The 22,388-nt window shown below is 41.3% G+C and overlaps 1 protein-coding gene across 2 annotated transcripts in view; it reads left to right on the top strand.

Annotated features, from left to right (window-relative positions):
- Positions 1 to 22,388, top strand: part of wdfy4 (WDFY family member 4) — a 351,254-nt gene that overhangs the window by 64,917 nt on the left and 263,949 nt on the right. For both annotated transcript variants that reach the window (XM_063070340.1, XM_063070339.1), the window contains exons 12-16: positions 5,313 to 5,923; positions 10,230 to 10,320; positions 11,792 to 12,006; positions 15,609 to 15,721; positions 18,847 to 19,063. In XM_063070340.1, the coding sequence (XP_062926410.1) occupies positions 5,313 to 5,923; positions 10,230 to 10,320; positions 11,792 to 12,006; positions 15,609 to 15,721; positions 18,847 to 19,063 (1,247 nt within the window). The remainder of the gene's footprint in view (positions 1 to 5,312; positions 5,924 to 10,229; positions 10,321 to 11,791; positions 12,007 to 15,608; positions 15,722 to 18,846; positions 19,064 to 22,388) is intronic.

Raw genomic sequence — 22,388 nt, 5'->3', positions numbered from 1 at the left:
TGGCCAATCTGAACTGACTGGGGTCTGCAAGTGAGGAAACTGAGGATCCAATTGCATGAGGATGTATTGAGGCCTTGAAACTTATTGGTTGGTCTTGAGGGGATGATGGTATTGAAAGCCAAGCTGTAGTCAATGAAGAGCATCCTGATGAATGCACCTTTGCTGCCCAGATGTTCCAGGGTTGAATGAAGAACTGTTCCTATTGTGACGGTAGGCAAACTGGAGTGGATCCAAGTCGCTTCTCAGACAGGAGCTGATAATTTTCATCATCATCTGTTATTTTTTGTAACTCCAAAGCATTAAACTAATTCAAAGAAAAACAAGAGAGCCGAGTGATGTGAGGCTTGGTTTGTTCTTTACTTTAGCGAGACACGCACATATCATGTGGTAGTGGCATGGTGTATTCAATTCACGTATTTTACATATAACCTGTAATGAATTATGTAAACAAATAAAGAATGCTTAATGAGCAACATATTTACAATATTACTGAAATATTAAATACATAACACTACCCCCCCAAAGCACATCATCACAGTGATTGTAAGTGCTACTGGACAATAGTCATTAAGGCAGGCTACCATGGTCCTCTTAGGCACCGATAGAATTGAAGTCTGCTTGAAGCAGCTAGGAACCACAGACTGCTGAAGCAAGAGGTTAAAAATATCCCAGCGCAGGTCTTTAGTACAAATACAGAAACAAATAATAAAAATAATAAATAAATAAGGAATAAATAATACAGAGAACATGAGTTGTAAAGTCCTTAAAAGTGAGTCCATAGGTTGTGGAATCAGTTCAGTGTTGAGGTGGATGAAATTATCCATGCTGAAGACTGAAGGGTAATCAATGTCCCCGAATCTGGGATCCAACGTCACCACCATCTCTTATTTTGTTTAGGTTACAGTGACCACCTATTTAATTAGGACAGTTTCAATCTATCAACATCCTGTGCTAGTCCTGCGGTAAATGATCCTGGGAAAGCAGGTTCACTCCAATTACCTGGCTCTCAAAGTTACCAAAAGTCAATGTAAAGACAATCAGAAAGATCGAGTTTATTGTTACAGATGCTCATATTCTGGGTATAAATGCCGTGAATTGTAACTTTTTTGCAGCAGCACAGTACCATAAAAACTTAGCAAACATAAGAATCAGAATCAGATTTAATATCACCAACATGTGTCGTGAAATTTGTTCAACCAACACACATAAAAGTTGCTGGTGAACTCAGCAGGCCAGGCAGCATCTCTAGGAAGAGGTGCAGTTGACGTTTCAGGCCGAGACCCTTCGTCAGGACTAACTGAAGGAAGAGTGAGTAAGGGATTTGAAAGTTGGAGGGGGAGGGGGAGATCCAAAATGATAGGAGAAGACAGGAGGGGGAGGGATGGAGCCAAGAGCTGGACAGGTGATAGGCGAAAGGGATACGAGAGGATCATGGGACAGGAGGTCTGGGAAGAAAGACAAGGGGGGGGTGGACCCAGAGGATGGGTCCCAAACAGTCCTTCCAGGTGAGGCAACACTTCACCTGTGAGTCGGTTGGGGTGATATACTGCGTCCGGTGCTCCCGATGTGGCCTTTTATATATTGACGAGACCCGACGCAGACTGGGAGACCGCTTTGCTGAATATCTACGCTCTGTCCGCCAGAGAAAGCAGGATCTCCCAGTGGCCACACATTTTAATTCCACATCCCATTCCCATTCTGACATGTCTATCCACGGCCTCCTCTACTGTAAAGATGAAGCCACACTCAGGTTGGAGGAACAACACCTTATATTCCGTCTGGGTAGCTTCCAACCTGATGGCATGAACATCAACTTCTCTAACTTCTGCTAATGCCCCACCTCCCCCTCGTACCCCATCTGTTACTTATTTTTATACACACATTCTTTCTCTCACTCTCCTTTTTCTCCCTCTGTCCCTCTGAATATACCCCTTGGCCATCCTCTGGTTCCCCCCGCCCCCCGGCCTTGTCTTTCTTCCCGGACCTCCTGTCCCATGATCCTCTCATATCCCTTTTCCCAACCACCTGTCCAGCTCTTGGCTCCATCCCTCCCCCTCCTGTCTTCTCCTATCATTTTGGATCTCCCCCTCCCCCTCCCACTTTCAAATCCCTTACTAGCTCTTCCTTCAGTTAGTCCTGACGAAGGGTCTCGGCCTGAAACGTCGACTGCACCTCTTCCTATAGATGCTGCCTGGCTTGCTGCGTTCACCAGCAACTTTGATGTGTGTTGCTTGAATTTCCAGCATCTGCAGAATTCGTGTTGTTTGCGTCGTGAAATTTGTTGTTATGCGGCAACAGTACATCGCAATATATAATAATAAAAACTGTAAATTACAGTAAGAAGTGTATATATATTAAAGTTAAATGAAATAAGTGGTGCAAAAAGTGAAAAACAAGTAGTGAGGCTCATGGGTTCATTATTCATTCAGAACTCTGTTGGCTGTTTTGAATCGTTTAGTGTATCTTCAGGCTTCTGTGCCCACTCACTGATGGTAGCAATGAGAAGAGGGTATGTCCAGGACAATAGAGTCCTTAATGATAGATGCAGCCTCTTTGGGGCATTGCTCCTTGAAGATGTCCTGGATGTTGGGGAGCCCAGTGCTCACAATGGAGCTGACTGAGTTCATAAACAGAAATATTTGAAAGCTATTTAATATTAAAATAGTTAACATCAAACTATTTTAGAATAATAACCTTAGAACATTGATGAACTCTTAGAAGTATTTAAATATACCCATATAAAAATCAGTAGTGAAGCAACTCCTTTGTCAGGTGTGACCCGATCAAGGTCCTTCATGTGATTCCTGAGTAAGTGACTGTACAATGTCGCAGTTTATCTTAATGTATTTTTGTTGTGTATAGGTGTGTGTGTGTGTGTGTGTGTGTGTGTTTTGTGCTGCACTGGATCTGGAACAACAATTATGTCGATTATTAACAATGATCTCTTTAGCCAGAGAATGGTGACTTAGTGGAATTCTTTGCCACAGGCCAAGACTTTATGTATATTTAAGGAGAGGTTTTTAGTCAGGGCATGAAGGGATACAGGGAAAAGGTAGGAGACTGGGGCTGGGAGGGAAATTGGATCAGCTGTGATGAAAAGGCGGAGCAGACTCGATGGGCCAAATGCCCTAATTCTGCTCCTGTATCTTATGGTCATATAATCTTATTTCGTCTCCTTTACACTAGTGTAATGGAAATGACATTAATCAATTTGAATCATGAATCTTCACTGCAGGGGTCATAGTAGCATCGTGGGTGCTACTATAGTGTGGATGGATGGTACAGTGATGTAGATGGACAGTATGGTCGTGTAGCGGCTAGCCTAATGCATTGCAGTGCCAGTGCTGAGTTCAATTCCCACTGCTGTCTGTATGTTCTCCCTGTGACCACATAGGCTTCCTCCAGGTGCTCCAGCTTCCTCCCACATTGTATGTATTAGGGTTAATAAACTGTGGACATGCTATGTTGATACTGGAAACATGGCGACACTCGCGGGCCGCCTCCCAGCACATCATTGGACTGTATTGGTCATTGATGCAGATTATTAATTTCACTCTATGTTTCAATGTTTCAATATACAGTATATGTGACAAACAAAGCTAATCTGATTAAAAATTCTTAATCTGTGATAAACAGAGTATGTAGGTGTTGTCAGGAAAATAATCTTAAAATCTGCCTGCAATGTTATATCTCCTGTGTTGATGTGTTCTTAAAAGAAAATGTACAGTTTGCTCTCAGTTTTACATGCCAACGAATACTGGTGTTTCACCGAGATTTCCCCACAATTCTAAACCACCTGTCCGTTCACAAAGGCCCTTGCCAATTCTGCTGAAAGATCTGTCTCCCTTTGGACACTGCCTAACTGCATTGTTAAATAAGACATTTTTTTGAAACTGCTTTATTGCAGAGCACATCCCCTCTCTTCTCACTACCACCATGAGGTGGGAGGCGCAGGAGTCTTGGGTCCACGTCGCCAAGTTTAGGAACGGACTTCACAGCTTGTGGAGTCACTTTTGGGGACTATGCAGTTCATGTTCTGTCTGTTATTTGTTTTCTTTGCTTATTTGCTAGATGTGTTCTTTTTTCACACATTGGGTCAGAAAGGAGGCACAGAAGCCTTAGGACTCACACCTCCAGGTTCAGGAACAGTTATTACCCCTCAACCATCAGACTCTTGAACAAAGGGAATTATTTCACTGAAGTTCACTTGCCCTATCATTGAGATGTTCCCATAACCTATGAACTCGCTTTCAAGGACTCTTCATCTCATGTTCTCAATATTTATTGCTATTTAAAGTTCAAAGTTTAAAGTAAATTTTATTATCAAAGTACAAATACAACCCTGACATTCATTTTCCTGTGGGCAGCTCAGTAAATCTATAGAATGGTAACTATAACAGGATCAATGAAGGATCAACCAGACAACAAATTGTGCAAATACAAATATAAATAAATAGTAATAAATAGTAAGAACATGAATTCACAAGATAAAGAGTCCTTAAAGTGAGATAATTGGTTGTGGGAGCATTTCGATGATGGGGCAAGTGGGTGTAGTTAACCCTTTGTTCAAGAACCTGATGGTTGAGGGGTAATAACTGTTCTTGAACTTGTTGGTGCAGATCCTTCTACCTGATGGCAGCGGCCAGAAAAGACCATGAGCTGGGGGATGAGGATCTCTGATGATGGATGATGAGTTATTTATTATTATTATTTCTTTCTTTTTATATTTGCATGGTTTGTTGTCTTTTGCACACGGGTTCAGCTCCCTCTTGGTCTTTCATTCATTCTGTTATTATTCTATTGATTTATTTAGTATGCCTACAAGAAAATGCGCCTCGAGGTTGTAGACTGTATACTGCACATATTTTGATAATAAACTGACTTTGAACTTTGCGTGCAGGAACTCGATGAGGTTACAGCTAGACATAGAACATAGAACTGTACAGTGTAGGAACGCAATGTTGTGTTGAACTAATAAAATTAGTAATCCAGTTTAGCCCAACTAAACTAGTTCCTTCTGCCAACGCAGTGTTTACATCCTTCCATTTCTGCACGTTCATGTGCCCATCTTGAACGCCCTTTTGATATCTGCCTCCACCCCAGGCATCGCATTCCAAGCACCCACCACCCTGTGTAATTTAACGGCCTTGCACATTTCCAATGAACTTAACCCCTGCATGCCTGCTAGTATTAGACAGTTCAACTCAGGGAAAATGATACCGGGTGTCAGTTCTATCTATGCCTCTCGTAATCTTATGTTTTTGTATATGGAAATCAGTGTTCTAACTTGTGTCTATTTCCTTCTGCTGCAGTCCCTATTATATGTTCTTGGACTGCCAAAGGCACGCTCTGCATTCAGGACTGCTGGAGGATTTAATGCATTGCAGTCAGTGTTGGCCGACATGGAAGGAGCTTTATGTGACCCCCCTTCAGCCCAGTGGAGCTCAGTGGATCAGAATGACATATGGCACCTGATCGAAATGACTCTCTGCACTCTAACTGTTGCCATGCACTCTGATCCTGTCAACTGTTACTTCTTCAGAACACAGGGTCACTTTGACAAAATGATAGATGACCTCAAGCTTTTTGGTTGCTTCAGCAAAAAAGGTGAAAGGTCATGTTATCCATTGGATGTCAGCGCCTGCAGAAAGTTCAGCGAGCTTGTAGATTTGGCCCACTGTTCCACAGTGGATTTTCCAGCATCGCTGAGGAGTTGTGTGAAAATATTTGGATTTCTGGATCAAATGGCAAAAGACACATTGACTTCTCCCCGTTGGCTTTCCGGAAAATTTCATCCTTCAAGTCCCAGTGAATCAAAAAACCAAAATGATGTTCAACAACGAACGAGGATTCTCCACAATGCACCTGATACCAGTGAGAAGGATACAGAACATCTGGCTGTTGGTGATCCAGATACCAGTAGGTAGGTCACTAACGCATAGTCTTAGAGCACCACAGCACAGAAACTAGCCATTTGGCCCATCTAATCTATGCGAAGCTATTATTCTGCCTAGTCCCATTGACCTGCACCTGGGCTATATCCCTCCAAAACCCGCTCGTCTGTGTACCTATCCAAACTGCTCTGAAATTTTGAAATTGAGTCCAAATCTATCACTTCTGCTGGCAGCTCGTTCCGCACTCTCATCACCCTCTGAATGAAGAAGTTCCCTCTCAGGTTCCACTTCAGTATTTCATAGCTTACTCACCCTGAACCTATGATATCTAGTTCTAGTCTCACCCAATCTGAGTGGAAAAAGAACTTGCTTGCATTCACTCTATCTATCCATAAGACCATTAGATACAGGAGCAGAATTGGGCCATTTGACCTATCGAGTCTGCTCTGCCATTTCATCATGGCTGATTCAATTTTCCTCTCAGCCTCAATCTGCTGTCTTCTCCCTATATCCCTTCTTGCCCTGACCAATCAGGAATCTATCACCCTCTGCCTTAAACATAAATAAAAACTTGGCCTCCACAGCTGTCAGTGGCAAAGAATTCCACAGATACACTACTCACTGGCTAAAGAAATATCTCCTCATCTCCGCTCTAAAAGGATGCCCCTCTATTCTGAGACTGTGACCTCTGGTCTTAGACTCTCCCACTATAGGAAACATTCTCTTCACATCCAGTCTCTCAAGGCCTTTCACCATTCAATAGGTTTCACTGAGGTCACCCCTGATTCTTCTGAATTCTAGTGAATACAGGCTCAGAGCCATCAAACACTCTTCATTTGACAAGCCATTCAATCCTGGGATCATTTTCGTGCATCTCCTTTGAACCCTCTCCAGTTTCAGCACATCCTTTTTAAGAAAAGAAGCCAGCTCACAATACTCCAAGTGAGGCCTCACCATTGCGTTATAAAATTTCAACATTATATCCTTTCTTTTATATTCTAGTTCTCTTGAAATGAATGCTAACATTGCATTTGCCTTCCTCACCACAGACTCAACCTGAAAATTAACCTTCAGGGAATCCTGCTCAAGGACTCCCAAGTCCCTTTGCACCTCAGTTTTTTTGTATTTTCTCTCCATTTAGAAAATAGTCAGCCCTTTCATTTCTTCTACCAAAGTGCATGACCAGACACCTCCTGACACTGTATTCCATCTGTTATTTCTTTGCCCATTCTCCTAATCTAAGTCCTTCTGTAGCCTCTCTACTTCCTCAAAAGCACCTGACCTTCACCTATTTTTTTATTGTCTTTGCAACAAAGCCATCAATTCCATCATCTAAATCATTGACATAGAATGGAAAAAGAATTGGTCCCAACACAGATCCCTGTGGAACACCACTAGTCACTGGTAGTGAACCAGCAAAGTCTCCCTTTATTCCCACCCTTTGCCTCTTGCCAATCAGCTACTGCTTTATCCATGCTAGAATCTTTCCTGTAATACCATGGGCTCGTAGCTTGTTAAACAGCTTCTTGTGTGGCACCTGTGTACTCTTTCAACCTTATTGATATCTTTCCTGTAGATTGGTGACCAGAACTGCACATAATTTTCCAAATCAGGCCTCATCAATGTCTTATACATCTTCAACAATGTTTGATTTATTGATGTGCTACATTCATTGAAGGGTACTGTTCAGTACAGGATGATGTGCTGGAAGATCGTATACCCAATGTTAAATCTTCTCTGCTGCACCATCACTTCTGATTTACTTCCCGATATAGTAATGTTGCACAAGTTCTATGACAGATATTCAAATTGATAACTTTGCTAAATTGCACTTTGTGTGATAATGGATCTAGTCTAAATTCTGGAGGAAAGATGTTGCCTGACCTGCTGAGTTTGTCAAGTGTTTTGTGTGTGTTACTCTGGATCTCCAGCATCTGCAGTGTCTCTTGTCTTTATGAGTAATACCTTCATTCTGGTTTCCTTCATTGCCTTATGACAATGAAGATTTCTATGACTTGCAATTGGTGTATTTAACTATTTGGTACAAGAAACATTTTTTGATTTTGTGAGTTATATATTTACTCTATCAAAAGCTTATTAACATTACTTTATATTAAAAGCAATGTTTCAGCTCTATAAAATCCTATTAGACCATACTTGGAATATTGTGTTCAGTTCTAGTCACTTCATTATAGAAGGGATATGGAAGCTGTAGAGAGTATGAAGAGGAGATTTATCAGGATGCTGCCTGGACTAGAGAGTATGTCTTTTGAGGAAAGTTTGTGTGAGCTCAGACTTTCCTCTTTGGAGTGAAGGAGGATGAGAGATGTCTTGATAAAGATATACATGATGTTAAGAAGAATAGATCGAGTGGACAGCTGGAGACTTTATTCCTAGGGCAGAAATGGTTAATACCAGGGGGCATAACTTTAAGATAATTGGAGAAAAGTATAGGGGGATTTCAGAGGTAAGTTTTTTACACAAGGAGTGGTAGGAGTGGAGACAGATACACTAAGGACATTTAAGAAACTCTTTGATAGGCACATGGGTGATAGAAAAATGGAGGGCTAAGTAGGAGGGAAGGGTTAGATTGATCCGACGGTAAGTTAAAAGGTCGGCACAATATCCTGGGCCAAATGGCCTGTAATGTGCTGTAATGTTCTATATTCTATAGTTTAAGTATTTTTTAATCATAAGTCTTCACTGGTAATCATGTCTGTGCTGCTCAAAATGCAACAGACTCACTGGCTAAGCAATCTGTCTACATTAAAACCGCATAACAATTTTCCTATATTGCACAGGTTAAGAAAGATGCTAGAATCTTGGTGAAATTCTAAAGATTTATCCCCAAGTATTCATTAGTAGGGATGAATGGAAAATGACAGAGAGTAAGAGGATTGATTCCATTTCAAATCATCTGTTTGGGGAACAAAGAGATATCAGTGAAGAACAGTATCCATGCTTTTCTGCATGAGGGGCTCCACAGATAGTTTGCATTCTTGTGAAATGTTTTCAGAGGTCTCTGTTAGGCTATGAGTATCACTCAAAATGGCCACACTTGGGGAAGCCTTCAGTGTAGGAAATTGCTGCACCCACATTGTCAGCTCCTTGCACACTTCTTTTCTCCGTGAGGGATGAATTTGAGTGATCTTTGTAATGCAACTTTGATCAGTGTTGGATCCAACTATTTAATTCTTATATTAGACTGTTTGATTGTTATTTTCATTGCAGTTTAACAACCAATTGTCTGCTTGAATTTTAAATAGATCTTATCTGCATATAACAGTTTAATACACCTCTGGTAGTTATACAAATTATAATTCTGAAAAGCTCTGGCTTTTTTATTCTGCATTACTTAAGTAAGTATTTGCTGATTGATTAACTTATTGCTGCCGTGTTTGAATAATAGCTTTCTCGTTGGGTACTGCAGTATTTGAATAATAGCATTCTCATTGATTATCTTGGAATGGCAGCATTTGAATAATGGCTTTCTCATTGGTTGAACCTTATCTCTGTGGTATAAAAATAGCTAACTTATGCTAGGTGCCATCTTAATTTTGGCTTTTCCTTCAGTTACTATGTCTCTATCACTGTCTATTCAACTTACCTTTGTTCTATCAACGCTTAATAAAACATTTATGAAGCAAGAAGTTTTGTGCCTCTTCCCTGACTTCTAAGCATACTTTAGATTAAAAACATCAGAATCCAATAGCAGCAAACTGCGACACAGTGTCGTACATCGTGGGAATGGGTCCTATGGTCTCCATGTAAGATGACCTTTGTATCTATCTATACTAGTCCCAATTAGTTGCATTTAGTGCATTGATTTCAATGCCATGGTGACTTGAGTTTCCTTGGAAGGATGTGATTAAACTGGAAGGAGTACCAAATCAATTTTCAATGATGTTGCCAGAACTCTGTGAATTATAGGCAGAGGCTAGACAGGGTGCGCCTTCACTCCTTTGGTTGTTGACTGTTCAGTAATGTGGGTTTCTCTGCAAGACAAGACTTTGGTAATTCAAACTTTATGTATATTTCTGAGAAAGATGTTTGGATTGTTATGTGATATTCAGTAGTTGCCATTCAATTTGAACAATGAACCAAAATGACTTGATGACAGTTCTGAAAAGAATACAAATCATATTTGCTCTCTATGTGGTTGTGAAGTTGGGGATAAGTGTAATTTATTTGGAAGGATGCAATAAGAAGCCTCAAGTAGAGGAAGCACAGATCAACATTCCTACCCTATGTTTCTAGTCTCTCCCTCACTTGATGCTGGGGACTGTTGCCCTGTTGAAACACTTTATTCACAACTTTGTGCTTATCTTTATGAAGGTTGCCTGCAGTCCCTGTGATTATCCACCCAGGCGCTATTTGTGTCATGATGCATCTACTGCCAAATATTAGCTGCAAAGATGTTCCACAGGTATCCATTGTTTTGTTTTCTTTGTAGAATCATAATGCAGACTGTAATATTTTTAACTCATATTTCCAGAGCAATTTACCTTTGTCTTTGTGCCATCTAACTCTTAGGAGAGAGCTGTATTGAATCTCAATGTCTAAATTGTCTTGTTTACCAACAGGTATCAAATATCATCAAGGATGCCTTGACTTTAGGAGGGTATGAGGCAGATTTACCAGAACCTTGTCAGGCCTTAAAAAGTTAAATGGTTTGAACAGGTTACATAATTTTGTTTTGTAGGTGAGAAGTGATTTCTGCTATCAGATTTCTGAATGGGCATTGAACCCATGAACACTACCTCATTATTTTTTAATTTCTTTTTTTGCACTACTTTAATTTAATTACTTAATATATAAATCTTTATGAATTACAGTAAATATATATAACCCACTTACACATGACCTAATATTCCAACCTTTAGTTGTGGGCATTTTATTAAATAACAATGTGTAATTTTCAATCCCTTTTGAACCTTGTCATAGTAGTTGTTTATTTATTTATCTATCTGTTTATTCATTCATTCATTTATCTATCTGTTTATTCATTCATCTATCAATCCATCCATCTATTTATTTAGAAGTACAACGCAGAACAGGCCCTTTTGGCCCAATGAGTCACATTGCCCAGCATCCTCATCTACTTAACATGAACCTAATCACAGGACAAATTACAATGATCAGTCAACCTACTAACCGGTACATCTTTGGACCATGGGTGGAAACCGGGGCACCTGGAGGAAACCCATGTGGTCACGAGGAGAATGACAAACTCCTTACAGGCAGCGCTGGAATCGAACTCTGAACTCTGGGATGTCCTGAGCTGACGTAGAAATTGGGAGTGCCATCTTATTCCTATTGCATATCATAGAAGTATTTTTACTTTACTGAATTATGGCGTATTATGCCAGGCATCTTCACAGGAATTTGCAAGGCATTTGATTGTGCAAAGTGGTGCTCAAAGATAGGCATCCAGGGTTACAAGGAGAAGGCAGGAGACTGGGGCTGAGAGGGAAAATAAATCAGCTATGATGGAATGGCAGAGCAGGTTTGATGGGTTGAATGGTCTAATTCTGCTCCTGTATCTTATGGACTTCCTTGTCACACACAAGCAAGAACAACTTTATCTGAAGTCTACACCTCTATGCTGTTTCCCTTTAACTATTCAACTCTTCAGCTAACCCGCACAACCTTAATCACCACAGTCTGACGGGGCTAGGAGCTGTTTGATCACTGCACTAAAACTGATTTTGTTTCTATTTGTGTTCTTCCTTGTAAAATTTATGTTTATATATAGCTTTTTGTCTTTCTTGTGAATGCTGATTATCTAATGCTCTGCACCTGTGATGGTGCTGTAGGTAAGGTTGTACCTTTGAATAACATTTGCTCCTGCATATGGCAATAAACCTGAGATTGACTAAACCTTCTTTCCTCTTTAGCTGTCCCTGGAGCTGCAACATGCAATCGCCGATTATGTTCTATCACTTGTCAAATCAGAAAGGAGCCGTCAGACCATGTGTGGATCTAGCCTTCTGCAGGTCTTGGTGGACTGCTTTAAGGAGGTATTGGCTGACAATTCCAACCCTCTGCACTTTCCCCTTATCAGGATCTTTGAGAAGCTGGCGTGCCAGGCAATTGATCCACCAGTCTTGAGGTAAAGTCTGTCCCTCTATCCAATGCATGTGGTCACACTCAGACACACTCATGAACACTTATGCATACAGGTGTGCATGCACACTGTGGAATGTTTCTGAGCAAAACACACAAAATGTTGGAGGAACTCAGCAAGTGAGGCAGCATTCATGGAAATGAATAAACTGCTGACATCTCAGGTCAAGACTCTTCATCAGAACTGGAAAGGAAGGGGGAAGAAGCCAGAATAAAAAAGGTAGTGGGATGGGAAGGGGCACAGCTGGTAGTAGATGGGTGGGGGAGGAGAGATTTTGTGAGAAGCTGGGAGGTGATAGGTGGAGGAGGCAAATGGCTGAAGAAGAAGGAATGTGATAGGAGAGCGCAGCGGACCATAGAATAAAGGGAAGGAGGTGGGGAATCAGATAGAGCAGGGAAGAAGTTTTGGGCAAGTCATGTGAGATGGATCTCTGTTTTGATGGAGAATTGACTTTTGAAATGTCAAATCAAAACGATTTGACTAGAACTAAGATAAGGCTAGGACTAGAAGGTCTAGTCTAGGTTAAGGGTGAAAGGTGAAATATTTAAGGGGAATACGAGGGGGAGCTTCTTCACTCGGAGGGTGAAGCAAGAACCTATCTTCACTCAGAGGGTGGTGAGAGTGTGGAATGAGCTGCCAGGAGAAGTGGTGGAAGCGGGTTTGGTTTCAACATTTAAGAGAAATTGGGATAAGTACATGGATGAGATGGATATGGTTCAGATTTAGGTAAATGGGGCTAAGCAGAATAATAGTTTGGCACAGACTAGATAGGCTGAAGGTCTTGTTTCTGTACCAAAGTGCTCTGTGATTCTCTGACCTAATTCCATTCCAGCTCCAATTTTGGTCACATTTGTTTAGAACTTGGTTCACATTACTTTCCTTATGTGTTTCTCAGTCATGGCAGGAAGATAACAAACGAAGTATCTGGAATGCTTCTATAATGTCCTCACTGCTCAAGTATCTTGGACAATAAATGTATGTATCCAGGACAGATTAATTACCATTACTTTAGTATTTGCAGGAGTTGGCAATTTGCAAATTGTCTGCTGGCCTTCCTACTCTGCAATGTTTCAAAACTGCAGTTTGTCTGTCAACTGCTTTGAGATGGTCCAAGTTCGTGTTATATTTGCTTCCTTTGGTGGACTGAAATGGAAAATACGTAACTGAAATATATTTTCTCAAGAAAATTCAGTGTATCTTTTATTATTTCTCCCAGCAAATGGGGGAACAAACAAGAGAATATTGATTAAAAATCAAACAGCCTCTAATAAGCTCTGGTTGAAGCACACTGGAACAAAACGATTCCTTATGCTCTAGTTTGTGAGAATAGAAGCTGCTCCATTCTGTCACACAAAATGGAATTTTATCTAGAGACAAACAACAGGAATTCTGCAGATGCTGGAAATTCAAGCAACACACATCAAAGTTGCTGGTGAACGCAGCAGGCCAGGCAGCATCTATAGGAAGAGGTACAGTCGACGTTTCAGGCCGAGACCCTTCGAAACTTTTTTTAAGTGTATTTATTTTACGGGAACTGTGTATTGCTGGCAGCTCAGCATTTGCTGACCATCCCTAATTGGCCGCCTTGAACCATTGCATTCCTTCCAGCAAAGCTTCTCCAACAATATTAATGGGAAGCCAGTTATTGGATTTAGATCCAGGGAAACCTAACAATACTGCTATAAGATTGTAGTATTTAACAAAGACTAATCTCCCTTTAAAAACAAGACATATTGAGAATAACGCACACAAAATGTTGGGGGAATTCAGCATTTTGTATGTGTTATTCTCTATTTCCAGCATCTGTAGAACCTCTTGTGTTTACATACTGTGAATGATGCCTTTTTATCAGGAATTGAGTTGGTTCCTGTTTGTGATAGCTCCATTATTTATGTAGTAACTTGAAGCAGTTTTCAGAATATCTCATCATGTAGCAAATTTCTTTGCAGAGCAGAAGAACAAATCCATGACAATGGGGTGGACATTCTCTGTGAGAGCAAAAGATACATGACCAATGGGAAGAAAGTTTTGCAGGGCTCTGTGAGAACTTCTTTCTTAGCTTTCTGTTGTGTCAGGAGCTATAAGGTCCAGCTGAAACATCAGAGCTAGACGTGTCAGCACCTTGGCATCACATCATCAAAGTATTATTAAAGCCAGTGAAATTTTCTCCACAGAACTAACATTTAAATGTATAAATATTAGCTTGTGGGACAAGATGTTTGCTTTACTCTTTGGTAATCAAATAAATAATTTTGAATAATGCTTGGAAAGAAATGATAGGGCAATAGGATAATGCCTACAAAAACAGATACTTTATACTTTATGCAACATACATCAAAGTTGCTGGGTGAACGCAGCAGGCCAAGCAGCATCTATAGGAAGAGGCGCAGTCGACGTTTCCAAGGGTCAAGGGACAAGGGTCTCAGCCTGAAACGTCGACTGCGCCTCTTCCTATAGATGCTGCTTGGCCTGCTGCGTTCACCAGCAACTTTGATGTATGTTGCTTGAATTTCCAGCATCTGCAGAATTCCTGTTGTTTGACTTTATACTTTATACTTTATTGTCGCCAAACAATTGATACTAGAACGTACAATCATCACAGCGATATTTGATTCTCTGCTTCCTGCTCCCTGGAGTACAAATCAATAGTAAATATTAAAAATGTAAATTATAAATCATAAATAGAAAATAGAAAATGGAAAGTAAGGTAGTGCAAAAAAACCGAAAGGCAGGTCCGGATATTTGGAGGGTATGGCTCAGATCTGGGTCAGGATCCGTTCAGCAGTCTTATCACAGTTGGAAAGAAGCTGTTCCCAAATCTGGCCGTACGAGTCTTCAAGCTCCTGAGCCTTCTCCCAGTGTAAAGTGAGTCCAAGGACGGAAGATCTGAAACACCTACAAAATGTAAATGCAACCCAATGCATCACAAGGAAATCCTTCCCACCATTGAGCACATCTACAAGGAATGCTGCCACAAGAAAGCAGCATCCATCAGCAATAACACCGCTGTCTTCTTGTTGTTGCTATCAGGAAGGAGGTACAGGAACCTCAGGTCCCGTACCACCAGGTTCAGAAACAGTTATTACCACTCAACTATCAGGCTCCTGAACCAGTGTGGATAACATCACTCACCACGACACTGAACTGATTCCACAACATAAAAGACTCACTTTCAAGGACTCTACAACTCATATTCTCAGTTAATGAATTATTCATTAATATTCATTAATAAATTCATGAATTTATTCTTTATTATTATTAATATTGTTTGGTTTTTTTTGTATTTGCCCAAATTGTCTTCTTTAACAGATTGATTGTTTGTCAGCGTATATGTGTTGTTTTTCATTAATTCTATTATTTGTGCATTCTACTGTGAATGCCTGCAAGAAAATGAATCTTAGGGTGGTATGTGATGACATATATGTACTTTGATACTAAATTTATTTTGACCTTTGAACTTTTAACGCAGGGGAGCAGGACTAACTGGAGAATTCATCACAAAACTCCAATGGTCTTATAGTTTAAATGGTTTCCTTTAACGATTTATCATTGAATAATTCCACTGCCTTCTGATTTACACTTTGTAGAGACTTCTTACGCCTTGGTGATCCCCTAAATTGTGCGATTGGAAAGCCTCAGATGTGTGGTTTATCTCGTAAGCATCAAACCACGTTGTCCTGGCACCAGCTGAACGCCAATGGTAAGGCTGCGGTTAATAAGTGTTGGACGTTATGAGGAATGGAGGTGACTGTGAAATTATTTTATTTAATATGTTTTTCCTTTATTTCGAGATACAGCATGGAGTAGGCCCTTTGAGCTGTGCCACCCCAGAAATCCCTGACTTAACCCCAGACAAATCTTGGGACAACCTACAATGACAAATTAATTTACCTGTTGGTATGTCTTTGGACTTTGGGAGGAAACCGGAGAATCCTAAAGAAACATATGTGGATCACAGGGAGGGCATACCGACTCCTTACAGATGATGTCGGAATTGAACTCTACACTTCCAACGTCCCAAGCAGTAATAGTGTTGCACTAACTGCTCTGTTACCGTGGCAATACCAGAAAAGCACAACTTTTGTAAACGAGATTTTAGTTGATTGGTTTGCACTTTGCTTTTGGAGCTGGGGTTAGAGAGCATGCTGGCAGGAAGTATTACAAGTGGGTAGAAGTAACCTCTGATTGTAATTTACAGCGAGAAAGCGTTACTGTTTTGTTCTTGAATTAGTACACAGCTTGATCTTACTGGCTGAATCCTGCTGCCCCCTGTTCATTCATTTTGAACTTCCTTGCTCATGTGTGTTCACCTGTGGTGTAAGGGATTTGTATGACATCATATTATCATTCAGATTCATTTGTTTATCATGAGTGCATCGAAACGTACAGTGAAATGCGTCGTTTGTGTTAACAACCAACAGACGCGTGGATGTGCTGGGGGCTGCCAACAGGTGTCACCACACATTCTGGTGCCAAAATAGCATGCCCACAATGCTTGGCAGAACAACACAGAACATAACAAGCAACAAAATAACAACAGCAAAACAAGCCCCATTCCTCCCTTCTACCTACCCTTCATGAGGTAACGTGAGAAAGCTCCACCTCGAAAGATCCCTGGCCACCTTTGACAGCTGGCAAAGCTGGGCTTGGAATTAGGCTGCTTGTTGAGTGAAACTTTTGTTAACCTTTTAAACACAGACATCAGTAATAATGTCCACAAGGCTTGCTTCCATTGCAGTGCGCCTCTACAACTCTGTATAATCCAAATGCTGAGGGGAAAATTATTGGAATCCATTCTGAGGAACACCTTTAAGCCCTTTCCCCCACCCTCCCTGCATTTTAACCAGTATATTTGGTCTCCTTCCCAGTCTGATCTGAAATATTGACTGTTTCTCTTAACACTGATGTGACCATACCAGTTAAATATATTTCCACCATTCACTGTTTTTATTTTAGATTTCCAATACCTGATATTCACTGCATCCCTGAAGCCTGCCCCACCATTCAATACGATCATGGCTGACCCATTCAATACGATCATGGCTGACTCATTCAATACGATCATGGCTGATCTGCGCCAGGTCTTATCTCCTCGTCTTTCCCAGTTCCCCATTGTCCTGAATCTTTCAAAAAATCCATCAACTGCAATGATCCAGCCTCCATATCTTTCAGGGGCAGAGAATTCCAGAGATTCGCCATCCTCTGTGAGAAAATGAATATGCATGTCAGTTTTAATTAAGTAATCCTTTGTGTTGTAACTACATCCCGGTTCAAGATTATTCCATTAGTGAAAACTTTTCAACAGCAACTAGTCATTTCCCATCAGGACCTTTTTATATTTTAATATTACCCCTCATTCTGAACTAAACTCAGCCAGTTCCATCATTGGCACCAGTCTCTCCAGCATCCATGACACCTTCAAAAGGTGATGGCTCAAAAAGGCAGCATCCATCATTAAGGACCTCCATCACCCAGGACATGCCCTCTTCTCATTGCCACCATCGAGGAAGATGTGGTAGCCTGACGACAATTGTAATTCACGTATTTTTACATTGACCGTAACAAGTTATATAAACAACAAAGAATGCTTAATCAAACAATATATTTGCAAGATTTCTCAAATATTACTGAAATATTAATTTACCACCTTAAAACTGGTAGTGATTTTCTTATATTTTCCAAAGTATTTCCTGTTGCTTCTTAAATGTTATGAAATTTGATGATCTTGAACATAAATTTGAAAAGTAAATTATAGCTTTTTCAATCATGAAAAAGGATGTGAGATAAAAAATGAATTCTATTGATTTAAAGGATTTAGAGAGATTCATATTTTATTTGTGAGTTGTTTACTAGAAATAATATGTTTCATACAGGCAATGGCCATTCCGATTATGGAAATTCACCCTCAGAGAATTCACAAATCACTGCCCAAAAATTTGAGATGCAGAATAAGTTTTGCTCTTACAGAACTGGTGTGAAAAATAAATAACTAAATACTTTCTTCCCTGATGATATTGCTTCAAAAATCATGACAAGAACATATTCGAGCATCCCCACCCCTTTCCATAATCTATAGATATATATTCATTCCAGCATCTGCAGTCACTTCTGTCTCAACAAATTGGCAACAGCTTATCTAAGGTGGATACCAGAATCTGGAAGAACATCACGAACACTGGAAGAACCTGAGGACCTGATGAAGGGTTCCAAGCCAAAATGTTGATTAACACCTTTTGCCTTCACGGATGCTGTTCAGCTCGCTGAGTTCTTTCAGTGTTCTGTTTGTTATTTGTTGGACATTAAAAGCCACCGAGTGGATCACCTGGGTCGCCCTCCCCTCCATTTGTGACATTTACTGGGAGCAATGTATACGACACACCCGAAGCATCCCACAATCTCTACCACCCATCCCACAATCTCTTTGACCCTCTACTGTCAAGAAGGAGGTACAGGAGCATCAGGACTAGGACTGGCAGACTGGGTAACAGCTTCTTCCCTCAGACTGTGATACTAATGAATACTCTGCTATCATCAAGGTCTTGACACTAGGACAGCGAGCTATTTACTGTTTACCTGTGCTGTGCCCTACATGCATTTTGAATTATAATTTATTAAATTATTTGTGATAATATTTTGTTTTATGTGCTGTGCGTGATGTGTGTTTTATGGGTGCACTGTGGTCTGGAGGAACATTGTTTCGTTTGGTTGTAGTTAGATGACAATAAACTTGAACAAGAACTTGTTATAACATATTAGAATAGTTATCTTAGTGAGTGAACAAAGGATGTTGTTTAATGTCTAAACTCTTGCCTTTCCTTATTTCAGAGACAGACAGAAGGAGAAGCCACTCTCGAAGAGGCTCGCTTGTGGCAAAGAACAAACCATTTCTGGCTTACAGCCTATCCCACCTGCCGAAGCATATGACAATTCCACGGCATCGGGTGATGAGCTTAGTCTCCATGATGTCCTCCCGACATTTCCACTCAACATCAACTGCTGCGCCCTCCTTTACAGAGTTTGACATGTCCGTCGTCGGCTATGGGTATGAGAGATAGCTATAAAACTCCGGGAGTGATTAAATTGATAGCCTGAACGTTACAGATAAAGGAAATTGTTGCCAAATATATTAATTTGATGGAGAATTAAAGGTTCGGTACACACATGAAACTGAAAGAAATTAGAATAACTAAGTAAAAATCATGAGTTTGAGCCTGGAGTTGCGAGCCTTGACAATGTCTAGTCAGGGGGTTGATATGGAAGATCAGAGCCTGAAGGATGATCAATAGTCCAGACATTGAAACCCAATGGCTGAAGCCTGGAGGCCTGCCCTGGAGTTAGAGTACTGTCCGTGTGTGTGTGTGTGGGTGGATGGATGGGAGAAAAGGAGCTTGTTTTTGCCATTATTGTTTTGTGGCTTGTTGTGTTCTGTGTTTCTTTGCAAGCATTATGGACATTGTATGTTGGCGCCAAAATGGGTGGCCACACTTGCAGGCTGCTCCAGCACACCCTTGGGTAAACGCAAACAGTGTATTTCACTGCCTGTTTCGACGTACGTGTGGTAAATTTGGCTACCTAGTCAGCGGCGGGAGCAGTGCAGAGAGGAGTAGATAAAATTACAGAAGAGACAGACACAGCGGCCATTGTTGGGAGAGGGCCAGTAGCCAGAATGGGTGTGTCAGGCTTCGGTTCAAAGGAGGCCGGCTCTGAAGAGGCATTGGTTCTGGGTAAGTTGCTGTTAAGTTTCCCTTTTTCCTTACTGTGTCAGGGGTACTGAGTGTACTCTCCCTCATGCTGAATGTTGGAGTCCTGGGAGACCCAGCGTATCCCAGGGAACTATGTCTGTATGAAGTGCACCCAGCTTGAAGACAGTGTTAGGGATCTGGAGCAGCAGGTGGATGACTTTCAGCTTGTACGGGAGAGTGAGGAGATCATCAGTCAGAGTTACAGGGAAGTAGTCAGCCCGTAAATTGCAGGAGGCGAGTAGATAGACATGTCAGAATGGGAATGAGATGTGGAATTAAAATTGAAATGAATTAAAGCGTACATCTACGCTCTGTCCGCCAGAGAAAGCAGGATCTCCCAGTGGCCACACATTTTAATTCCACATCCCATTCCCATTCTGACATGTCTATCCACGGCCTCCTCTACTGTAAAGATGAAGCCACACTCAGGTTGGAGGAACAACACCTTATATTCCGTCTGGGTAGCCTCCAACCTGATGGCATGAACATCCACTTCTCTAACTTCCGCTAAGGCCCCACCTCCCCCTCATACCCCATCTGTTACTTATTTTTATGCACACATTCTTTCTCTCACTCTCCTTTTTCTCCCTCTGTCCCTCTGAATATACCTCTTGCCCATCCTCTGGGTCCCCCCCCCTTGTCTTTCTTCCCGGACCTTCTGTCCCATGATCCTCTCGTATCCCCTTTTGCCTATCACCTGTCCAGCTCTTGGCTCTATCCCTCTCCCTCCTGTCTTCTCCTATCATTTTGGATCTCCCCCTCCCCCTCCAACTTTCAAATCCCTTACTCACTCTTCCTTCAGTTAGTCCTGACGAAGGGTCTCGGCCTGAAACGTCGACTGCACCTCTTCCTACAGATGCTGCCTGGCCTGCTGCGTTCATCAACAACTTTGATGTGTGTTGCCTGAATCTGATCTGACCTGATCTGAATTTGAACGACGTGAATGAGCTTTGAAAATGATACATTCCCCAGTTCTGAAAGAAGTGGATGCAATGTGGCCCATCTATAAAATGCACTATGGTTACTCTGACCACGCCTTCACCAAGAAGGACAAACATTGCTGGCCTTGGTCACAGCACCACCTGCAGGCTCCCCTCCAGATTATGCAAGATGTGCTGAATGGCCACATAATGTTCCTATGTTTTATGGTCTAATGATTTTGAACGGAAGTGTATCACAGTTTGTTGCTGGATATGAACCCTCACACTCCCCACCAATAATTATGCGGAGGCACCTTCACCAAAAGGACTAACACTGTCTCAGAACGTGGCTCACAATTGTCTTCTCAGGAATAATTTGGCCATAACCTTGGCCTTGCCTTTCATGCACACAGTCCATAATATGAAGACAAAGTGATGGATAAACACAAGAGATTCTGCAGATGCTGGAAATCCAGAACACCACACACAAATTGAGTGCCACGGTAGTGTCGCTGTTACATCTTGGGGCGTCAGAGTTTGGAGTTCAAACTCAGTGTCCTCTGTGAAATGCAGGGCTTTTCTCCAGATCCTCTGGTTTCTTCCCACAGCCCAAAGATGTACCAGGTAGGTTAGTTGTAAATTTTCCCCTGATTAGGTTAGGGGTTAAAATGGGGTTGGTCGGGGTTTGCTGAGTGGTGCAGCTTGGATAGCCAGAAGGGTCTATTCTGCACTGTATCTCTAAATAAAATAAATAAAATGCTGGAGGAACTCAGCAGGTCAGGCAGCATCTTTGGAGAGGAATACAGAATCAACATTTTGGGCAGAAAACCTTCATCAGCACTCATCACAAATGAGGGATGTTTATCTGCAGACACCGCTGTAGTACATCAGTTGCTGTGAACTATAAAGTCAACTCAAAAGAAAATTTAAAAATGTCACTGCCTGCTTCGATGTACATGTGACAAATAAAAACTAATCTTATAAGTTAAATTTATGAGGAAACTTAAGTGATAACGTGGAAAGAAACAAAATTATTTGATTTCATAATGAACATCTCACATTTGAAAGCATTTCACTATCATTTAGTGAAATCAGTCACTATTATTTTGTGGGGAACAATATTAGCAGTAAATGGGCAACACACATAATGCTGGAGGAACTCAGCAGGTCAGGCAGCATCTATGGAGAGGGATAAACAATGGACATTTTGGACTGATACCCTTCATTAGGTCAACACTTATGAATGTCAATGAGGGAAATGACCAAGTAATTTGTGGTGTTGCTTTAGGGGTGATAAAGAGATTAGCTTTATTCGTCAGGCAACGTACAGCAAAATGCATTGTCTGTGTCATGTAAAGTCAGCGAGGGTTGTGCTGGGCAGCCTGCAAGTGTCAGCACACTTCTGGCATCAACGTAGCATGTCCACCACTTACAAACTCTCACCATCCATCTTTGGAATGTGGGTGGAAGCCTGAACACCTGGACGAAACCTGCATGGTCACAGGGAGAATGTACAAACTCCTTACGCTTGTTGTTGACACTGGGAGAAGTCCCTTTGAATGGTGCCATAGAGTCTTTTATGCTCAACTGTAAGTGGAGTTTCGATTGTCAGTCTTCTGCAATGAGAAAGCAAGAATGCTGCTTGGGATGCCTGTAAAATTTAATAAGTCCAAACCCTAAGACTTAAAAACTGAGGAGGTGAGGA

The sequence above is a fragment of the Mobula hypostoma genome, chromosome 18, assembly GCF_963921235.1.
Source record: "Mobula hypostoma chromosome 18, sMobHyp1.1, whole genome shotgun sequence".
Taxonomy (NCBI): Eukaryota; Metazoa; Chordata; class Chondrichthyes; order Myliobatiformes; family Myliobatidae; genus Mobula; species Mobula hypostoma.
Note: the sequence above shows the minus strand (reverse complement) of the source record. Positions and strands in the feature narration are given on the sequence as shown.